General features: G+C 46.6%; 2 protein-coding genes across 3 annotated transcripts in view; one reads left to right on the forward strand and one right to left on the reverse strand.

The window, feature by feature from the left end:
- Positions 1-15,945, reverse strand: part of SOAT1 (sterol O-acyltransferase 1) — a 39,860-nt gene extending 23,915 nt beyond the window's left edge. Inside the window, exons 1-2 of one of the 2 annotated variants that reach the window (XM_028732372.2) lie at positions 15,730-15,945; positions 4,558-4,695 (exon numbers count right to left, since the gene is read on the reverse strand). In XM_028732372.2, the coding sequence (XP_028588205.2) occupies positions 4,558-4,678 (121 nt within the window). In that variant the 5' untranslated portion in view covers positions 4,679-4,695; positions 15,730-15,945. Of the gene's footprint in view, positions 1-4,557; positions 4,696-15,652; positions 15,674-15,729 lie in introns of those variants that run through there. The other variant, XM_077928257.1, reaches the window with a different exon arrangement.
- The window catches only part of LOC114598569 (sterol O-acyltransferase 1-like), a 53,627-nt gene continuing 50,821 nt past the window's right edge, over positions 15,343-18,148 (forward strand). The window contains exon 1 of the mRNA XM_077928254.1: positions 15,343-15,476. The gene's annotated coding sequence lies outside the window, so the exon portion shown is untranslated. The remainder of the gene's footprint in view (positions 15,477-18,148) is intronic.

The raw sequence follows: 18,148 nt of genomic DNA on the forward strand, positions 1-18,148 counted from the left end.
ACAAGAGACTGGAGCTGTTGTAGCTGATGCTTTCTCAGGCACAATACTCTCCCTGCAGAAATTCAACAAGCTTTGCCTAGTATGAAAATACATTTCTGGAGGAAGCTTACATTTTATTTGTTTGACATCTTATTACTTGTGTTTAGCCCCCAACCTATTTTTTCAGGTCTCCACCCCACCCAGAGTGGGACATAAGTTGGAAGATGACATAAAGCACATGCAAATTGGTGTCCTCTTTTGTGAATGGGGTGGTGGGTCCAACCCATATACAGTCTACTGAGCTCAGACAGAGAGTACACCTGACAGAGGGACCTGGAAAGTGGGGCACAGCTCAGGTCATTGGAAGATGCATGTGTTGCAAGCAGAAAACCCCAGGTTCAAGATCTGGCATCTCCAGTTGCAAATGATGGGTGGAATTCAACATAGTGCTAAGTAGGGTATGTGGTTCACTCGTGCAATGACACTTTCCCTTCTCTCTTCCCCCTGCATGACCCCTAAACCTGTTCTGAGGAGACTCCCCCAACTCTCCAGAGCAGATTGATGCGTTACGGGACAGGGAAAGGCCGGCTGGGCGAGTGGACCTCATTCTGCGCACACAGCGACTTGGTGGAAAACCACCCGTTCACAATAAGGTGGTCTGAAGAGCAACCGCCTGTCACGAGTAAGCAGTACTGGGTCAGATGAACTGCTGGTCCAACCCAGTACAGTGGTACCTCGGGTTACATACGCTTCAGGTTACAGACTCCGCTAACCCAGAAATATTACCTCGGGTTAAGTACTTTGCTTCAGGATGAGAACAGAAATCGTGCTCCGGCGGTGCGGCAGCCACGGGAGGCCCCATTAGCTAAAGTGGTGCTTCAGGTTAAGAACAGTTTCAGGTTAAGAACGGACCTCCGGAACGAATTAAGTACTTAACCTGAGGTACCACTGTAGAAGACAGTTCCACACCCAGCTTGAATTTGAGTAAACATGTTTAGCAATGAATGCCAGTTTTCACACCCAGGGGCAAATGTCTGGTACCTCTTTCAATAAAAAGTACAATGCAGATGAGTGAGCTATGGATTTGTATCTTGGTCAGGTAAAACTAGAGCACTAGTGAGAATACCCTACAGTGGTTTCACAGAGCTGAAGCACAGCTAAAAGAGAAACTATTCAGTTAAGGGGGGAAATACAGTGCTAAGGTCAGATTATTAGCACAAGGCAAACACGCTCAGAGTTGGCTTAGTACCAAGTTGAAAAGTTACCTGCAACACACAGCATTATCTGAAGGAACATCACATATCTCTCTTCTTTGCCAAAGTGTTTATAGTATAGCCCAAGCATTAAGGAAACTCTGGCTTTAATGAGTTATATAAAAAGACTTACCTATACTTTCTCTTAATATTTGATTAGCTGTTTGTGGTCATTTTAGCAGTGTTTCATTGACGCTCACTTTTAATTGAGGAGTGTATGAAAGCTACTTTGGGAGCTCCCACTGCCTGAAAAGCAGGCTAAAAATAACATAACGATAAATTGTGACGTATGTAAATAGTAATGACAAGCCACTGAACGGATGGGAAAGGCAGGAGAGAAACGAGAAAGAAAAGTAACTTTCCAAAGAAAAAAACAAATGAGCCTGTGTTTAATATTAACCAACTATGTCCTCTTCCTCCTCAGCTTCAATTTCCCCCTGCACATTCATTCTTCTGACATATCATTTGTGTTTGCAAGACTAAGGAATGACCTGGAGTAACCTCCACCTTGGGAAATTACCACGGCCTTGCAAGTTCCGGACTACAAGACAAAGATCCCACATGCTTTTCTCAAGACAGATTAGTCACAGCTGAAATCCAACACTATTTGAGAGAAGGACAAAGGCATTTTCAAAGCCCTTCCAGGAACACATACCCTTGCATATTATCTTTAGTGGTACACCAGCCCAATCCCCTATCAAACTCCAGGGGCAGAACATTCCGTTTCCATGAAGGATTCTTTCCACCCAAAAACCCAAGAAATGACATAAAACATTATGCGAACCGAGGCAGATTCTTCGCATCAGGCTTGGATTTTTTTAACTCGTTAGACCTTTTATCCGAACCAAAAAAGGTGCTAAATTAAGAACAGGGCCGCTTAATAATAAGTTAGGCCCATTTAGGAATAAGTGGTCAAATAAATAAATAAATAAATAAATAAATAATCGATCAACCAATCCAGGAAAAAAGCCTCTTTTGGCTTACTTCAGACGTCACGCCAACCCATGGCTAAGGAAATATGAAGATGGTATGGCATTTTTTGGAGATTGACAGACCACAATCAGGGCCATCGCTCAGCATCCCAAAGGTCCTGCTCCCTGGAGACAGGGTCTGAGCTTTCAAACAGGACTGAGATTACAATGTTGAGTGCTGTGAGGCTAGAAAACAGGAGCAGCTTGAAAACACAATTTGCCAGCTATGCAAATTCATCATAACTCAATTCATCATTTGAGTTCTCAGCTATGGTTAGAATCCAGTGGCCATCGATATGACAACCCTAAGTGCACAAGTCAGCAGAGGCCATCCCAGGCACCCACAATATTACACACCCACAACCCACACACCGAAACTTGGCTTGAAAGCAGCATGTTTTCCTATCACAAATGATAGAATAGTTTTCAAGATGTGCTTTGTCGTACAAGGCAAAGATAGTTTACAAGATGTGCTTTGTCGTAGGGTGTGTGTAGCAACACAACAACCAACCCACTTTACAGATGTGCCAACAGGTCCAGAAAGATTGGAAAGCCAAAATACATGTATTGGGTTGTAACAAAGTTTTACTCATAGTAGACCCATTGGACATGGTGAACACTGGAAACAATCCATTATTTAAGATCTGAGGAAGAATTCCTATTTACTGTACTTCAGAACTTTTGTTCATTTGCAGAGTCAAAATAAATCCACTGATAAATTCTTATATTTATTCAGATAGGATTTCTGCAGTTACTGATGAAGAAATCTCATAAATGCATCTACACCAGGGATCGGCAACCTAAGGCCCGCGGGCAAGGAAAGGCTGGTTGGGCGAGTGGACCTCATTCTGCGCACACAAAGACTTGGTGGAGTTAAGCTGGCAAAAATATATCACTTGCCCGATAACAAATGTTGGAAATGTAAAGAAGCTGAAGGAACATTCTTTCACCTTTGGTGGACGTGCCCAAGGGTTAAGGCTTTCTGGGAAATGATTTATAATGAATTAAAAAAGGTATTTAAGTATACCTTCCTTAAGAAACCAGAGGCCTTCCTTCTGGGCATTGTCGGCCAAGGGGTGCTAAAGAAGGATAGAACTTTCTTTATGTACGCAACAACAGCAGCAAGAATACTCATCGCAAAGCACTGGAAGACACAGGATTTGCCCACTCTGGAAGAATGGCAGACGCAACTGATAGACTACATGGAACTGGCTGAAATGACTGGCAGAATTCGAGACCTGGGAGAAGAGACGGTGGAAGAGGATTGGAAAAAATTTAAAGATTACTTACAAAAACACTACAAATTGTATGAATGCTAGGAGAGTGCACGATTGAAAGAAACATGGCAGCAGCAAAATTATTGTAAGATATATGAGAATATGTGATGTCTAAGGTAATGTTGAAATTTGAAGCAATATTTGGTTCAATATAAGCAGTTGAATTTATGACTAATATAATTCTAAAGTTGAAATTGAATATTTGAGATTTACAAAATAAGAATGGAAGTAAGGTAACAAATTGCTGCATATAATAACATGGTTGGGAACGCAGGGAAGGGGGACGTGAGGAAGTCCAAAGTTTATGAAAATTTGATTCATGAATATTTTTATTTTATCTGTATTTTCTTTTTATATTCTTACTTTTTCTTATAATCTTATTCTGATGCTTCTTTGTTTTTTATCTGTTTGATGTTATTTTTGTTGTTTAAAAAATCTCAATAAATATTTTATTAAAAAAAAAAAAGACTTGGTGGAATCCCACCCGACCACAATAACGTGGTCTGAAGAGCTACTGCCTGTCAAGAGTAAGCAGTACTGGGTGAGATGAACTGCTGGTCCAACTCAGTAGAAGGCAGTTTCACACCCAGCTTGAATTTGAGTAAACAAGCTTAGCAATGTATGCCAGTATTCACATCTTGAGGCAAATATCTGGTAGCTGTTGAAACAAAAACTACAACACGGATAATTTAGGTATAGATACATTTCCTAGTCAGGTCATACTAGTTCTCTAGAAGAATCCCCTCCGCTGGCTTCACAAATTTGGCACACAGCTAAAAGAAAACAAGTCAGGGAACAAATACAGTGCTAAGGTCAAGTTATTAGCACAAGGCAAACACACTCAGAACTGGCTGAGTACCACGCTGAACTACACCACCAAAGATACATGCACTGGGTTGAAGTCAACAAAATTTGATTCAGAGTAAACCCACTGAACATGGTGAACACTGGAAACAATTAGATTCATATTTACTTCAGATCTTTTGTTCACATGCAGATTTAAAATCATTTCACTGCTTATCATTTCATCTGCTAAATCAGGTAAGATCTCTGCAGTTACTGATGAAGAAATCTCACCATTGCTTGATTGTGGGAAAGACCAGTCTGCTTCATGCCTCTTTGACAAGTCTTCTTTCTCTTCTGCAGTCTCATAAGTTGATCGGCGATTCCTTACGGAGATATTTTCTTCACCCACCATGGTGTCAGGCTAACGCACTGCAGAGGACAAAATTTACTTGTATGAAGTACCTCAGCTTTTTGTGACCATGCGCTTATCGTTCTTTATTATATGATGTATAATTATAATCATTCTAAGAACCTCAGTGCTCTCTCAATCTTTCTTTTACAAAACAAGTCCCTAGGCCTCCTGGCTGCCAGAAAACATTTCTAAATACACCACTTCAGACTGATGAAAGTTGTGAAAGTAGAGGATAGGGTTTGTTCAAAACCACAAACTGTTCCCTTCACTCTCTGAACCAGCCTCTCTCAATCTTGGTTGGGTACCCAGATGTTGCTAGACTACAACTCCCATAATCTCTGATCACTTGTTTTCCTAGCTAGGAAGGATGGGACTTGTAATCTAACAACATTATCAGGATGTATGGTTAAAAAGGCTGCCTTAAACTTGTATCTTTCAAAAGACTTGTTCCGGTTGAGTATTAATGAAGGTAAAAGTTGCAGGAAATGTTTTCTGACCCGATCTTTGTTCCTTTAATGCCGTCAAAGGAAATCTTCCATAAAAGTAAGATTTCACCACTTGCAGCCCTTGCGTTTAAGGTGATATGGCAGTTTAGAGGGATAAATCACACATACACAGCACTTTTTTGCCGCCAGTTCTGATGATCCTTGCTTAATAAGCAAATCATGAACAAGCCCTTTGCCCAAGCTACAATTAAACCATAAAAGATCCAAATAACGATAGTTTTCTATCTCATCCAAATCAGAAAACTATAGCTCCCACCTCAGAACAGACTGGGATATTAAGTCAAAGTTTGACACTAGTTTAATAAGCTGGTTAGTTCCAAAGCTGGTGTCAGGGAACTGCCATTGGAAGGACAGGAGGTGGAAGGGCTCACAGAGGTTGAGAGAGACTTAGCAGCTGAAGAGGGAACCAGCAGGGGGAGAGAAAGAGCTCCAAGGGAAAGTGAGTCGGAGGGATGGCTCAGGGACACTTCCAGCGAAAATAGTGGGGAGGTTTCAGGACCTCCTATAGGGACACCCACTCCTCGCCAGAAACTGTCGCGCAGAGAGTCCAGAAGACGTGTTTCCGTTAAGGAGCTTTTATGCTGGAAGAGATTCCGTAAGCGCCCACTGTCGGACTCTGCTAGCGACTGACGGAGCCATGCTTGAGGGGCTCCGTCGTAGGCAGAGGTTTGCGGACTTGGCCAAACTCTGAGGGACTAGGATTTCACGCACAAGCAGCTCATCATCCCATCACAGCAGTCCGACAGTCTCTGAAAGCAGCTTGTGCAGGGAGAGGCATCATGAGCAACCCAGCAGAAACCGGAGAAGCAGGAGGAGCTGGAGCGGGTCCAAGCCTGGAAGAAAGGTACAGGGTGTTGGAGGTCCAGCTAGCGCTGCAGACGGCGAGGCTCGAGGAGAGGAGGGCTCAGGATGCAGAAAAGGGAAAAACCACCCCACTCGCAAGAAAGGTGCCAGGATTGGTGCAGAAGTTTGGGGGGGGATCCCAGGAACTATCACGCCTTTAGGACAGAGATGCAATATGCTCTCAATCTGCAGTTTGATGACTTTCCCGACGAGGAGTCGCGAGTGGCTTTTGTGATTGGCCATCTCGAAGCGGGGGCGAAAGACTGGGTTAGGCCCCTGATGGCAGTGAATAATGAGATCCTAAAGGACACGAGGAAGTTTTTTCGCGCCATGGACCTGATGTTTTCCAGCGACATTGAGCAGGGAGTGGTGCGCAGACAGTTAATGGCTTGTAAACAGGGGAGCCAATCTGTCCGTGAGTACTGGGCTGAGTTTACCATGTTGATCCATAAATTGGGGTGGGATCTCTCGGCGGAGCCCATACAAATGCTTTTTGAAGAAGGTCTTTCTTCGGCGGTGAAAGATGAACTTTCCCGGGCGCCCAGGGCGGAGTCTATGGACCAGCTGACCAAATCCGCGCTGACCATAGGAGCACGCCAGGAGGCGAGGGCGTTGGAGAAGCGGGAAGGGAGAGGGGAACGTTGGAGGGATTTCCGCATTCCAGAGATTCCAGAGCCACCTTTCCCGCCAGCAGAGCCGATGGAAATTGGAACAGCGCGCGCGCGCGCGCAGTTTCAAATCCCAGTGAAGGGAGGAAGAAGGAGGGGAAGAGCGCCAAGAAATGTTATCTCTGCCAACAGCCAGGTCACTTTGCCAGAGTCTGCCCACAAGGAAAGGAATGGCAAGGGATGGCGGGAGCTGTTGGGGGAAAAGAGGAGGAAGGCAAGGAGCAAGTAAAAGCCAACGCCTGGCTGCCACCGTCGGGGCACAGCAGCCAGGCCAAAGAGTAGTGAAAGTGCCCATGCCGGAACCTCCAAGACCAGCTCTAGTGATAGAAGTGTTTTCCATTCCAGCACCGCTTGGACCTTGCCTGGATCCATGGCCAATCCCTTGTCTGACAAACGGACACCCACTAAAGATAAAGGCGCTATTGGACTCAGGCAGCTCCTGCAATTTCATGAGTAAGGAGTTTGCAGCTGAGCACCAGATACAGACTATCCCTCTAAGCAATCCCTTGCAGGTGACCACAATCGGTGGGCGGAAGCTACTAGGGGGAGAAGTTAGTCAACAGACGGTTCCCATGATAATGAGGGTGGCAAGGCACACCGAACGGATAGCGTTCAATGTGGCTACCTTGGGAGGAGCTCCCATTATTTTGGGGATGAGCTGGCTGGCGCTACACGATCCGCTAGTGGGCTGGCATCAGAGAGTGGTCTCCTTTGGGTCAGCGCATTGCCTAGAACACTGCAAAGAGGGGAAGGCTCCGGAAGGGGCCAGAGTCACCCTAGCAGGGACGGAAGTAACGGACAAAGGGAAGGTGCCCCCACAATACGCCGATCTGAGCAACGTCTTCAGCGAAAGGGAAGCAGACAAACTGCCGCCGCATAGACCCTTTGACTGTCAAATCAATCTACTCCCTGGGGCCCAACTCCCAGTGGGCAAGCTGTACGCCATGTCAGACAGGGAGATGCAGGAGTTAAGAGAGTTCATTGACAAAAACCTGAAGCGATGTTTCATCAGAGAGTCCCGAGCGGTGGGGGGCAGCCCAGTGTTTTTTGTGGACAAAAAAAAACACAGATAAACCGAGGCTTGTAGTGGACTTCCGGGCCCTAAATGCAGTGTCGGAACCTCTGGCTTTCCCTATGCCCCGAATTGATGACATTTTGACTAGGGTGAGGAAGGGAAAGATTTTTACTAAACTGGACCTGCGGGGGGCATACAACCTGATACGAATAAGGAAGGGAGATGAATGGAAAACCACCATGTTCACCCCTTTGGGGGCCTTTGAATACCTCATTATGCCCTTCGGTCTACAAGCAGGCTCAGCGTGTTTTCAAGCGTTTATGAACCACGTCCTGGGACCTTTGCTCTACAAGAATTGCGTGGCCTTCTTAGATGACGTGTTGGTATATTCAGAGAATGAGGAGCAGCATGTGAGGGACGTCCGAGAAGTGTTGGGCAAGCTGCAAGCAAACCAGCTGTGGGTGAAACTGGAGAAGTGTCAGTTCCATACCAAGGAGGTGGAGTTCCTGGGGTACCGCTTGTCAGACAAGGGATTGGCCATGGATCCAGGCAAGGTCCAAGCGGTGCTGGAATGGAAAACACCGAAAACGAAGAAGGATGTGCAAAGATTCCTAGGGTTTGGAAACTTTTATCGGAAGTTCATCAAGAACTTTGCCCACTTGACGGCTCCCATCACGGACTGTCTCAGCAGCAAGAAGAAATTTGTTTGGACGGCGGAGGCGGAGCGAGCATTTGAAGAACTGAAAAGGGCGTTCGCTTCGGAAGAACAACTCCTGCATGTGGATTTACAAAAACCTATGAGAGTAGAAACCGATGCATCAGACCGGGCGGTAGGGGCGGTGCTTCTACAACCCGGGAAGAGTAAGTCGGAGTGGAGACCGTGTGCCTTCTTCTCGCGGAAGCTGAATAAATCCGAGAGGAACTACACGGTGTATGACCGAGAACTACTCGCCATTCACGAAGCGTTCCGGAGATGGAGGCATTTACTAATTGGTGCACAACATAAGGTGCAAGTGTGCACAGACCACAAGAATTTAGAGTATTGGAGAACGGCACGAGTGCTCAACCAACGACAAGTGAGATGGGCCCAGGAGTTCTCCAAATTCCACTTTGAAATTTGTTACGTGCCAGGCCCAGAAAACGTCAGGGCGGAAGCTCTCTCACGTAAACCTGAGTATTTGGAGGGGGAGGGAGCAACCGAAGAGAGACATGTCATCCCAGAGGACCGATGGGTGTGTGGGGCGGCATTGGTGGGGCAAAGAGAACTGGTAGAGGAAACGGAGAATGATGAATACGCCCAGGATAAGCTCAGAGGTCTCAGGGGGGAGGGAGAGAGCCCCGGAGGCTTTGAGGAAAGAAATGGGGCATTGTATTACAAAGGGGCACTGTATATACCCGAAGGGGAATTGAGGGGGAGAGTACTCAAGCAGTTGCACGACAGCCCCACAGCGGGGCATTTTGGACAACACAAGACCATGTGGTTGGTTACCAGGGAATTTTGGTGGCCCAAGGTGAGGGAAGATGTTAGGGAGTATGTAAGAGGGTGTGACAATGCCAGCGAGCCAAAGGGGAAAGGCGGGCACCGGCAGGGTTATTAGAACCATTACCCACACCAGAACGGCCATGGGAGGCGGTATCGATAGATTTTATGACGGATCTGCCGAAGTCCAAGGGGAAAACAGCCATCATGGTAGTAGTAGACCTGTTAACAAAGATGTGCCACTTTGTAGCATGCTCACATGCAGTCACAGCGGAAGAGACAGCGAAATTGTTTGTAGAACACATTTTTAGGTTGCATGGCGCCCCCTTGAGGGTGGTCTCAGACAGGGGCAAACAATTTACCTCCAGGTTCTGGAGGAAGCTCATGAGCTTACTGCACGTGGAGGTCAATTTTTCGACTGCCCAGCACCCTGAAACCAACGCGCAGGCGGAAAGAGCAAACGGTATCCTCCAACAATACCTGAGGTGTTATGTCAATGACAGAGAGAACGATTGGGTCGAAAAGTTGGCGCTGGCAGAATTTGCCTACAATAATGCGGAGAATGTGTCTACAGGGATGAGCCCCTTTTTGGCTAATTATGGGTGTCACCCCAGGGCCTTTCCAGGGGGAGGAGGGGAGAGATGGAGCGTCCCGGCGGCCGAACATTTTGTAGAAGAAATGGAAGCGATCCATCGTCAGCTCCAACTCAACTTAGAAAGGGCCAAAGAAGAATATAAGAGGCAGGCAGACAAGAACAGAAGGGAAGGGGAAACCATAAGGGTGGGGGATCAGGTGTGGCTGTCAACCCAAGGGTTGCCGTTCAAAGGGGGTTGTAAGAAATTGAGACCCAAAAGATTGGGACCATTTGAGGTCATTCAACAGGTCAATCCAGTGGCTTTCAAACTCCGGTTACCCAACCACATGAAATTGCACCCAGTATTCCATAGGTCTTTACTGTCACCGTATAGGGGGGGACGTGAAGGGGAGTCCACCAGGGGACCAGCCTTAGAAGAAAGGGAACGCAGCAGCCATGTAGCGGAAATCATCGATTCCAGGTGGAAGGGAAATCAGGTGGAATATTTGGTGGCGTGGGAAGGGGAACCGGAGTCAGAAAACACCTGGGTAACTGCAGAGGAGGTCAATGACGAGGTCTTAATAGAAACGTTCCACCAAAGGTTCCCGAGGAAACCTCAGCCTGTAGCAAGGTTCAGGAGGGAGTACTTCGGCACCACCGACGAGGAGGAGGAACTGGAAGGATTCACGGAATCGGAGGTGGAAGAAGGAATAGACTCCGATGAGGAGGAGTACTTGGAGACCAGGAACAACAACCGGTGGAGGGAAGTGTTCGAGACTTCGGAAGATGAGGGAGGTTCCTTCAGGGGTTTTGCTTCCTCACCGCCCATAGAGGAGGGGACGGGAGGGGGTGAAGGGGGCCCTGGAGGGGAGGTGGATGTCAGGGAACTGCCATCAGAAGGACAGGAGGTGGAAGGGCTCACAGAGGTTGAGAGAGACTTAGCAGCTGAAGAGGGAACCAGCAGGGGGAGAGAAAGAGCTCCAAGGGAAAGTGAGTCGGAGGGATGGCTCAGGGACACTTCCAGCGAAAATAGTGGGGAGGTTTCAGGACCTCCTATAGGGACACCCACTCCTCGCCAGAAACTGTCGCGCAGAGAGTCCAGAAGACGTGTTTCCGTTAAGGAGCTTTTATGCTGGAAGAGATTCCGTAAGCGCCCACTGTCGGACTCTGCTAGCGACTGACGGAGCCATGCTTGAGGGGCTCCGTCGTAGGCAGAGGTTTGCGGACTTGGCCAAACTCTGAGGGACTAGGATTTCACGCACAAGCAGCTCATCATCCCATCACAGCTGGCAACCAGAGTTTCCTGGTTCAGATAAAACCAGAAAATGTGATTAACTAAAGGTTTCCAGCTTTGTTAGCTCTTACCACAAAAGGAGGAGAAAAAAAGTTATTGACATGCATATTTGGTCACTATCTCACCTTCTCTACCATAGGAAAAGTACACCAGTTCCCCTACAGGCAATTTTTACTTGCCACATGCAATCAGGCAAATGGTTTACTGCAAGCCTATTTAAGAGTCGTGCTTTATGCTTATGATAGATGTCAAACTCCATTCAGCAGACTCTCCATACTTATCTGCAAGTATTATTCAAAATAGTTTACCAAGCATCAATTAATCATTTTAGAAACTTGAGGTCAAAATAAGAGGCTATATCTAACCAAGTCACACTGGCCGTAGACCCACTGAAATCAAGGGTTACAACTGAATTTTAAGTCTGTTGATTTTAATTCGTCTTCTCAGTCAGGTTTATCTGCATGGGTGTGGGTGTGGATGTGGCTGGAATGTGGTTTGTTTGGTTGTTGTTGTTGTTTTGCTTTTGTTGTTTTTAAGGGATGGCATCCAATTTCGTTGCACTTGTGCAATGTTGCACTTGTGTAATGACAATAAAGAATCTAATCTAATCTAATCTAATTTTATTTTTTTTAAAGACTCCCTTAAACAATATTTTAAGAAAAATAAAAGCTGCCAACGTGGAACGTTCCTCAGCCCAGTTTCATCAAAACCACTTCTCTTGCATGTCAGGCTATAGCACCACTACTAATGTAGCCATACATTAAGAAGATAAAACAATGGTCCACCTGACTCACTACAATAACCTCTATTAAATGCCAACTCTATTAACTGCCTCTATTAGTTGCCTAAGTTGACATTCACTTTACACAGAAAATCCAAGGGCAATAACTGAGCTTAAAGGAGTTTTTGCATGCCTCACAGCTTTCCGTTGAAACAACAAGATGTTGGCGATACAAAGGTGCCACTAGCCATTTCTACCTGCACTCTTACTTCACACTAGGCTACCAGCAACTAGGGTGGGAAGAGGGATTTATATTTGGAAAACAGCATGTGAGAACCCTCCATCCTCTGGTGGTGGTGCTTCGATCAGAAGCTGAAACCATAGCCCCATTTTAAAATTTAGGAGATAAATTGATGGGTGCATACATAAATAAAACAGGAGGACCCAACCACAGATCTCCTGGTGCCGTGTGGGATTTAGCATCACTTCTGGAAATTCACTGTGCTGTCCAATTCAGGATGGATTCAATTCAAGACCAATTATTATAATTATAACAATTATGTAGCCATCAAAATAACATTTTAGAATATTCAAAATACTTCACATACAATTTCTTGCTCCTATTCTACAACCTTTTAAGGTAGGTCAGTATTATTATCCCATGTCTTGCATATGAGAAGTGAAGGGAAAGAGACCAATGATTGTCTAAGGTTCCAATGTAAGCTCATGGCAGGCCGAAGATCTATACCAGGGATTTCCTGGCCCATATAGTTCAGTTCCATGGTCACTACAACACCACACCAGCTCAGCATTAGTTGATTCAATTAAAGTTTCTCATTTGTAATTCAGATCTTCCTACATAGAAGGAAGAAAACTTTGAACTCCCCTGCCTTGAATTCAAATTTCATTAAAAGCAGCTTTGTTTTAAAACAAGGAAATTTGACTATAATTTAATTTTTAAGAGCCACAAAAGTCTATTTTTAAGGCATTTCAAAGATTTGAGATGGCTCCAATTTGATGCAGATGCTAGATTAAACCATTTGGATTTTTCAGGCAATCAGAACCAGAAAAGTTGAAAGAACTCCAGGAAACCTGCATATTAGAGAAACAAGGGAGGGGCAAGTGTAACAGAATGCACTGGTAGTCATAGGGTGCCATGTGATCAAACCACAAAAAGATGTGACAGTGTATAATTTAGGAACAAGAAACTAGATGAATTTCCAAATGACTAAAACAGGTATAAAAAGGACAACTGCTGGCCATCACCTCAGAAACAGAGAGGAACGTTTAAAGGAGCAGGAGGGACATGGGTCTCAAAATCTACCACCTCCGGGGATTTACAATCACAAAGAGGGTTTGAACTCCAGGAAAGCAAAATTAATCTAGATCTTAGGACAGCAGTCCTTAAGAAAATGGGCTAAGAGCAATTTGTAGAATCACTTACCCTATAAATTCCTCTGTGGAAAGGGAATGAGCATTTTGCGTCAGATTTTTGAAGAACCCCTTTCAGAGGTTCAGTTCCCACTCATGAGCTTCTCTAGTTATCCACTGTATGAAAACTCTTTACAGTGGTACCTTGGTTCTCAAACACCTCGGTGCTAAAACAACTTTATTTTGCTGTTTTTGTGGCTTTTTTGTTTTGTTTTTGTGACTATGTGGAACCCAGTTCAGCTACTGATTGATTGTGTGACTGCAGTACATTGTTTATTGCTTTCATTTTATGGATCAAAGGTCTTGTTAAGATAGTAAAATTCATGTTAAATGGCTGTTTTAGGGGTTGTTTTTCGAAGTCTGGAACGGATTAATCCATTTTGCATTACTTTCTATGGGAAAACACGCCTTGGTTTTGGAACGCCTTGGTTTTGGAACAAACTTCCGGAATGGGTTAAGTTTGAGAACCAAGGTACCACTGTACTTCAGCCAAGATCTATATTATAACTTCTCCAGACATCTCTTTTATCAATGTGTCTCCAGCCCATCAGCTTTGAACTGCATTTGTGACCCCACAGCAAAGCATTCCTTATTACTCTTGCCTTCTCCAGTGTCTCCCATCTCCTATCCTTCGGGGACCCTCCCAGGGTCAGAGATATCCAATGGTTTGGATTACAGGACCTCTAACCCACCCCAGGGTCCTCCTGATCCATTTCCTGAGAAAGCCACTTCTGGCCTGCCCAGGAGGTGGGGTTGCGGGCTTCACGCCCACCCCCCACGTGAGCGGGGGCTGGTTTCAGCCCCCGCGAGAGCAGGGGAATCCCGGCCGTGTCTGCCCCCCCAGCCAGCCAATCGGCCTCTTTTCGCCGGCTAGCCCCCACGTTTTCCCACCCTCCCTCCCTTTAGGTAGGCTTTAGGTAGGTCTCTGACTTTGCTATGGACTTCGGTCTGTCGCCGCATGGGGCATGGCAGGAATTTTTCCCAATTGGCAATTTCAGCCATTTGGTTTTTCGCCTACCTCGTAGCAACTCGTCACAACTTTTCACCATTGGCGGTAGGCATTGGTAAGAAGGGGTTAAGAGGATGTGGGGGGGGGAGGAACGCCATCACCTCCCTCCAGTGAGCGAAGGGTGGTCCGTTAAAGGACTCCGGGGGGCGTGGCCCTGTCCGAAGCCTATGGAGGTGTGGGCCAAAGGCACACCCCCGAGCGGTGACCCGGGGGAGCTCCTAGTCAAAGTGCCTCTGCAGGAGACTCCCCCGATATAGTGTTAACCCTTCCCCGTGTCTCCAGCAAATGGGCTGGAGCCGGAGTTAGGACCAATGCCTAAGCCAATGCCTCTCATTCCTGAATTCAATAAAGTTGTGGCCTAATTCGCCCATTTAACCTTAAACTATGGTGTCTCGTGTCTTTATTTATCCTGGTGGGGGGCCGGGAACTCGCCAGGCAAAGAAAGGGAGCAGCTTAGGTATCCCCTGCCCCCACTCATGACCCTTAAAGAGTAATAGATTAACAGTGCATAAGCTGTCTTGGAATAGACGCATGAAGTGTTATCCTCAGTTTGGCATGCAGAGAGAAAGTGTGGTCAGCAGTGGTCTAAAATGGCAACAAAATGCAAAAAACCACAGGCTGCCGGCAACTGAATTAAAGCTTGGATCAAATCAGCACAGACTGAATTTTCTGCATTGCTTTGTCATTTGATGCCACTGCTTATCTTCAGTCTGGGAAATGATAGGAGCAGTTCACACCTGATAAAAAGTGGCCTCTGGTGTCCGGTCAGGCAAGCCTCTCCCACCATAAATAGGTTACTTTTTAAGGTGCCACCAACTGGCTGCTGTTTTCCCTCTTTTCATCGTTGCCTAAGTTTTCTCCCTCCCCTCTGACATCTTCCCCACTCTGGGTACACAATCATTCATTTTCGAACCGTAACCTCTTGGGAGGGAATCAACCTTAAAAAAATAACAAACAAAAAACCCCACTAAGCTCTTATTCTATAAAGCTTAAACTGCGTAAATAATTCTCCAAGGCGGGTGGAAAAAAGGAAGCCCTTTGCCCCGGTTTCTCCTTCTGCCTCCATGCCTCACTCCGAGTAAACCCGCATCCTCCATTGAGCTTCCTGTTCCAAAGGACCACATGCGCTCGCTATGGGCCGTGCACGGAAAACGATGGTGCGGGGATCAGAAAACCTCTCGAACTCGCCAGACCCCTAATCCTCGGTTACACACTGATTTGGCCAGTTAATCCCCCTGGATCCAACGGGGCTGACTCGTGAGTAAAGAGAGGGGGCGGCAAATGCCCTTCTGGGTTCCCGGTGGCGCGGGTGGGCTCAGCCTTTACGCACGAGAAGGAGAGGAGGAAGGGGCGGCCAACGGGCTCCCTTCGCTCCTTCTCCCCCTCCCCGCACCCTCTCGACGGCGACCGGGGGGGGGGGTTCAGAGGGGTACCTGCGCCCCCTCTCCCGGCCCTTCGCCGCCCCTCGCCCCACTCCGAGTTCCTCCATCACCGTCCCCGGCGCGCCTACCTGCGTTTCCGCGTCTCTTCTCCAGCCTGCGCCGTCGCCTCCAGCTCCGGCTTTTGCAGCTCCCCCCGCGGCGGGGAAGGGCAGGAGCGGCCGCTTTATGGCTGGGTTCCTCCTCCGCCTTCGTCACGGCGGGCCGGCGAAAGGGGAGGCGGAGGGAACAGGAAACGGCGCTGCGCAGCGGCGAGGGGCTCCGGCTACTGGCCGGCCGGGGGAGCCTTCGGCGGGGTCCGCGCACGTGCTTCCGAGGGCAGGTCGCCGCGCGGTCTCTTCTGGCAATGCCAAACCAGAAATCCCTGCGTAAGGTTGGGGGAGAAGAGAGCGGGTGGTGACACGCTTTTTTTTGTGCCGCCCTCGTTTCTCTCTCTGGGTTCATTTATTAATTTTCCGTATGCTGTAGTCAACATTTGAAGTCTCTTTCTTTTTTTCTTTTCCTTCTCCTGCGATGAGGCTATATTTTAATGTTTCAATATTTTAATGTTGTATTTTAATTTTGTTTTTAAGTTGTAATCATTCAACTTGTTCTTATTATTGCTTGTAAGCCGCCCTGAGCCCGGCCTTGGCTGGGGAGGGGGGGTATAAATTATTATTATTATTATTTATTTTCCGTATGCTGTAGTCAACATTTGAAGTCTCTTTCTTTTTTCTTTTCCTTCTCCTCCTACGATGAGGCTACATTTTAATATCTTAATGTTTCAATATTTTAATGTATTTTATTTTTGTTTTTAAGTTGTAATCATTCAACTTGTTTTTATTATTGCTTGTAAGCCGCCCTGAGCCCGGCCTTGGCTGGGGAAGGCGGGGTATAAATTATTATTATTATTATTAAAGTCTCACACCGAATGTAACCGATCCGTAGAAAAGACTCTTGGACCAGAAAATAGAGACAATGCGCACTTTCCTAACACAATAAATCTCTGGGGCTTTGTTGATGGAGGTGAGCGCTGATGGGGGGAAAACATATTCACCACCACTGCCTATACAGTGGTGCCTTGCAAGACGAAATTAATCCGTTCCGCGAGTCTCTTCGTCTTGTGGTTTTTTCGTCTTTTAGCGGCTATTAACGGCTTAGCGGCTTTAAGAAAAAGGAAACAAACTCACAAGAACTCGCAAGACGTTTTGTCTTGCGAAGCAAGCCCATAGGGAAATTCGTCTTGCAGAACGACTCAAAAAACGGAAAACCCTTTCGTCTAGCGAGTTTTTCGTCTTGCAAGGCATTTGTCTTGCGGGGCACCACTGTACCCTGAATTTGTGGGAGGGTAATAATAATAATAATAATAGGGACACAGGTGGCGCTGTGGGTTAACCACAGAGCCTAGGGCTTGCTGATCAGAAGGTCGGCGGTTCGAACCTCCGCAACGGGGTGAGCTCCCATTCCTCCATCCCTGCTCCTGCCAACCTAGCAGTTCAAAAGCATGTCAAAGTGCAAGTAGATAAATAGGTACAGCTCTGGCGGGAAGGTAAACGGCGTTTCCATGCGCTGCTCTGGTTTGCCAGAAGCGGCTTAGTCATGCTGGCCACATGACCCGGAAGCTGCACACCGGCTCCCTCGGCCAGTAAAGCGAGATGAGCGCTGCAACCCCAGAGTCGGCCACGACTGGACCTAATGGTCAGGGGTCCCTTTACCTTTAATAATAATAATAATTTATATGTCACCCATCTGACTGGGCTGCCCCAGCCACCCTGGATGGCTTCCAGCAAATTTAAACATCAAACAAAGTAAAACATCAAACATTATGAATCCCTGTGACCAGGTGGGGGCGGAGGAAGGTAAATAACAAAAAAATGGCTGGGTGCCTGGATTCAAATTGTGGGCCTAAACTCACTCTCCAGCAGGGGAGAGCCCCAGTAGCAGAGTTTAAACTCACAAAAGTAAAGCAGCAGTGTACCATGGGAATGTAGGCCATGAGACCCTTTTCATATCCTGTTTAGTTGCATCCAGCGCTGCCCCTGTTGCAATGAATAGACCACCCACTGCTAAGTAAGTTAAAAATGCTTTACTTACAAATTCAAAGGTCAGATTCATGCATTTATCCAAGCAGCAGCAAAGAGAACACAGGCAGAATACCTTTGGGTAGAAAATACAGAAAGATGATTTCAAACATGCACTCTAAGCTTGGACATGTCTTCCTTTGTCAATTACATGGAGAAAGAGAAGAAGAGGAAGAAGCTTCACTTCCTTATGAAGAAAAGGGGGTGCGACCCACTTAAGACAAGGGAAAGAACTCCGTGGTCTTAGCCCCTTCATATATTAACCACTTGTCATGCAGTTATGCTTGACTGCAATTTCCCACATAATTCTGCCACTGCAGAAGTACTCTACCACCCAGCTCGTTCCACTGCATTCTTTCTATGAAGCTCGTTCTAACAAATCTTGTTAGAAGGAGGGAGAAGAATATGTAGAGAAAGTGAATGCCCTTTT

Source organism: Podarcis muralis, chromosome 5 (genome assembly GCF_964188315.1).
Source record: "Podarcis muralis chromosome 5, rPodMur119.hap1.1, whole genome shotgun sequence".
Taxonomy (NCBI): Eukaryota; Metazoa; Chordata; class Lepidosauria; order Squamata; family Lacertidae; genus Podarcis; species Podarcis muralis.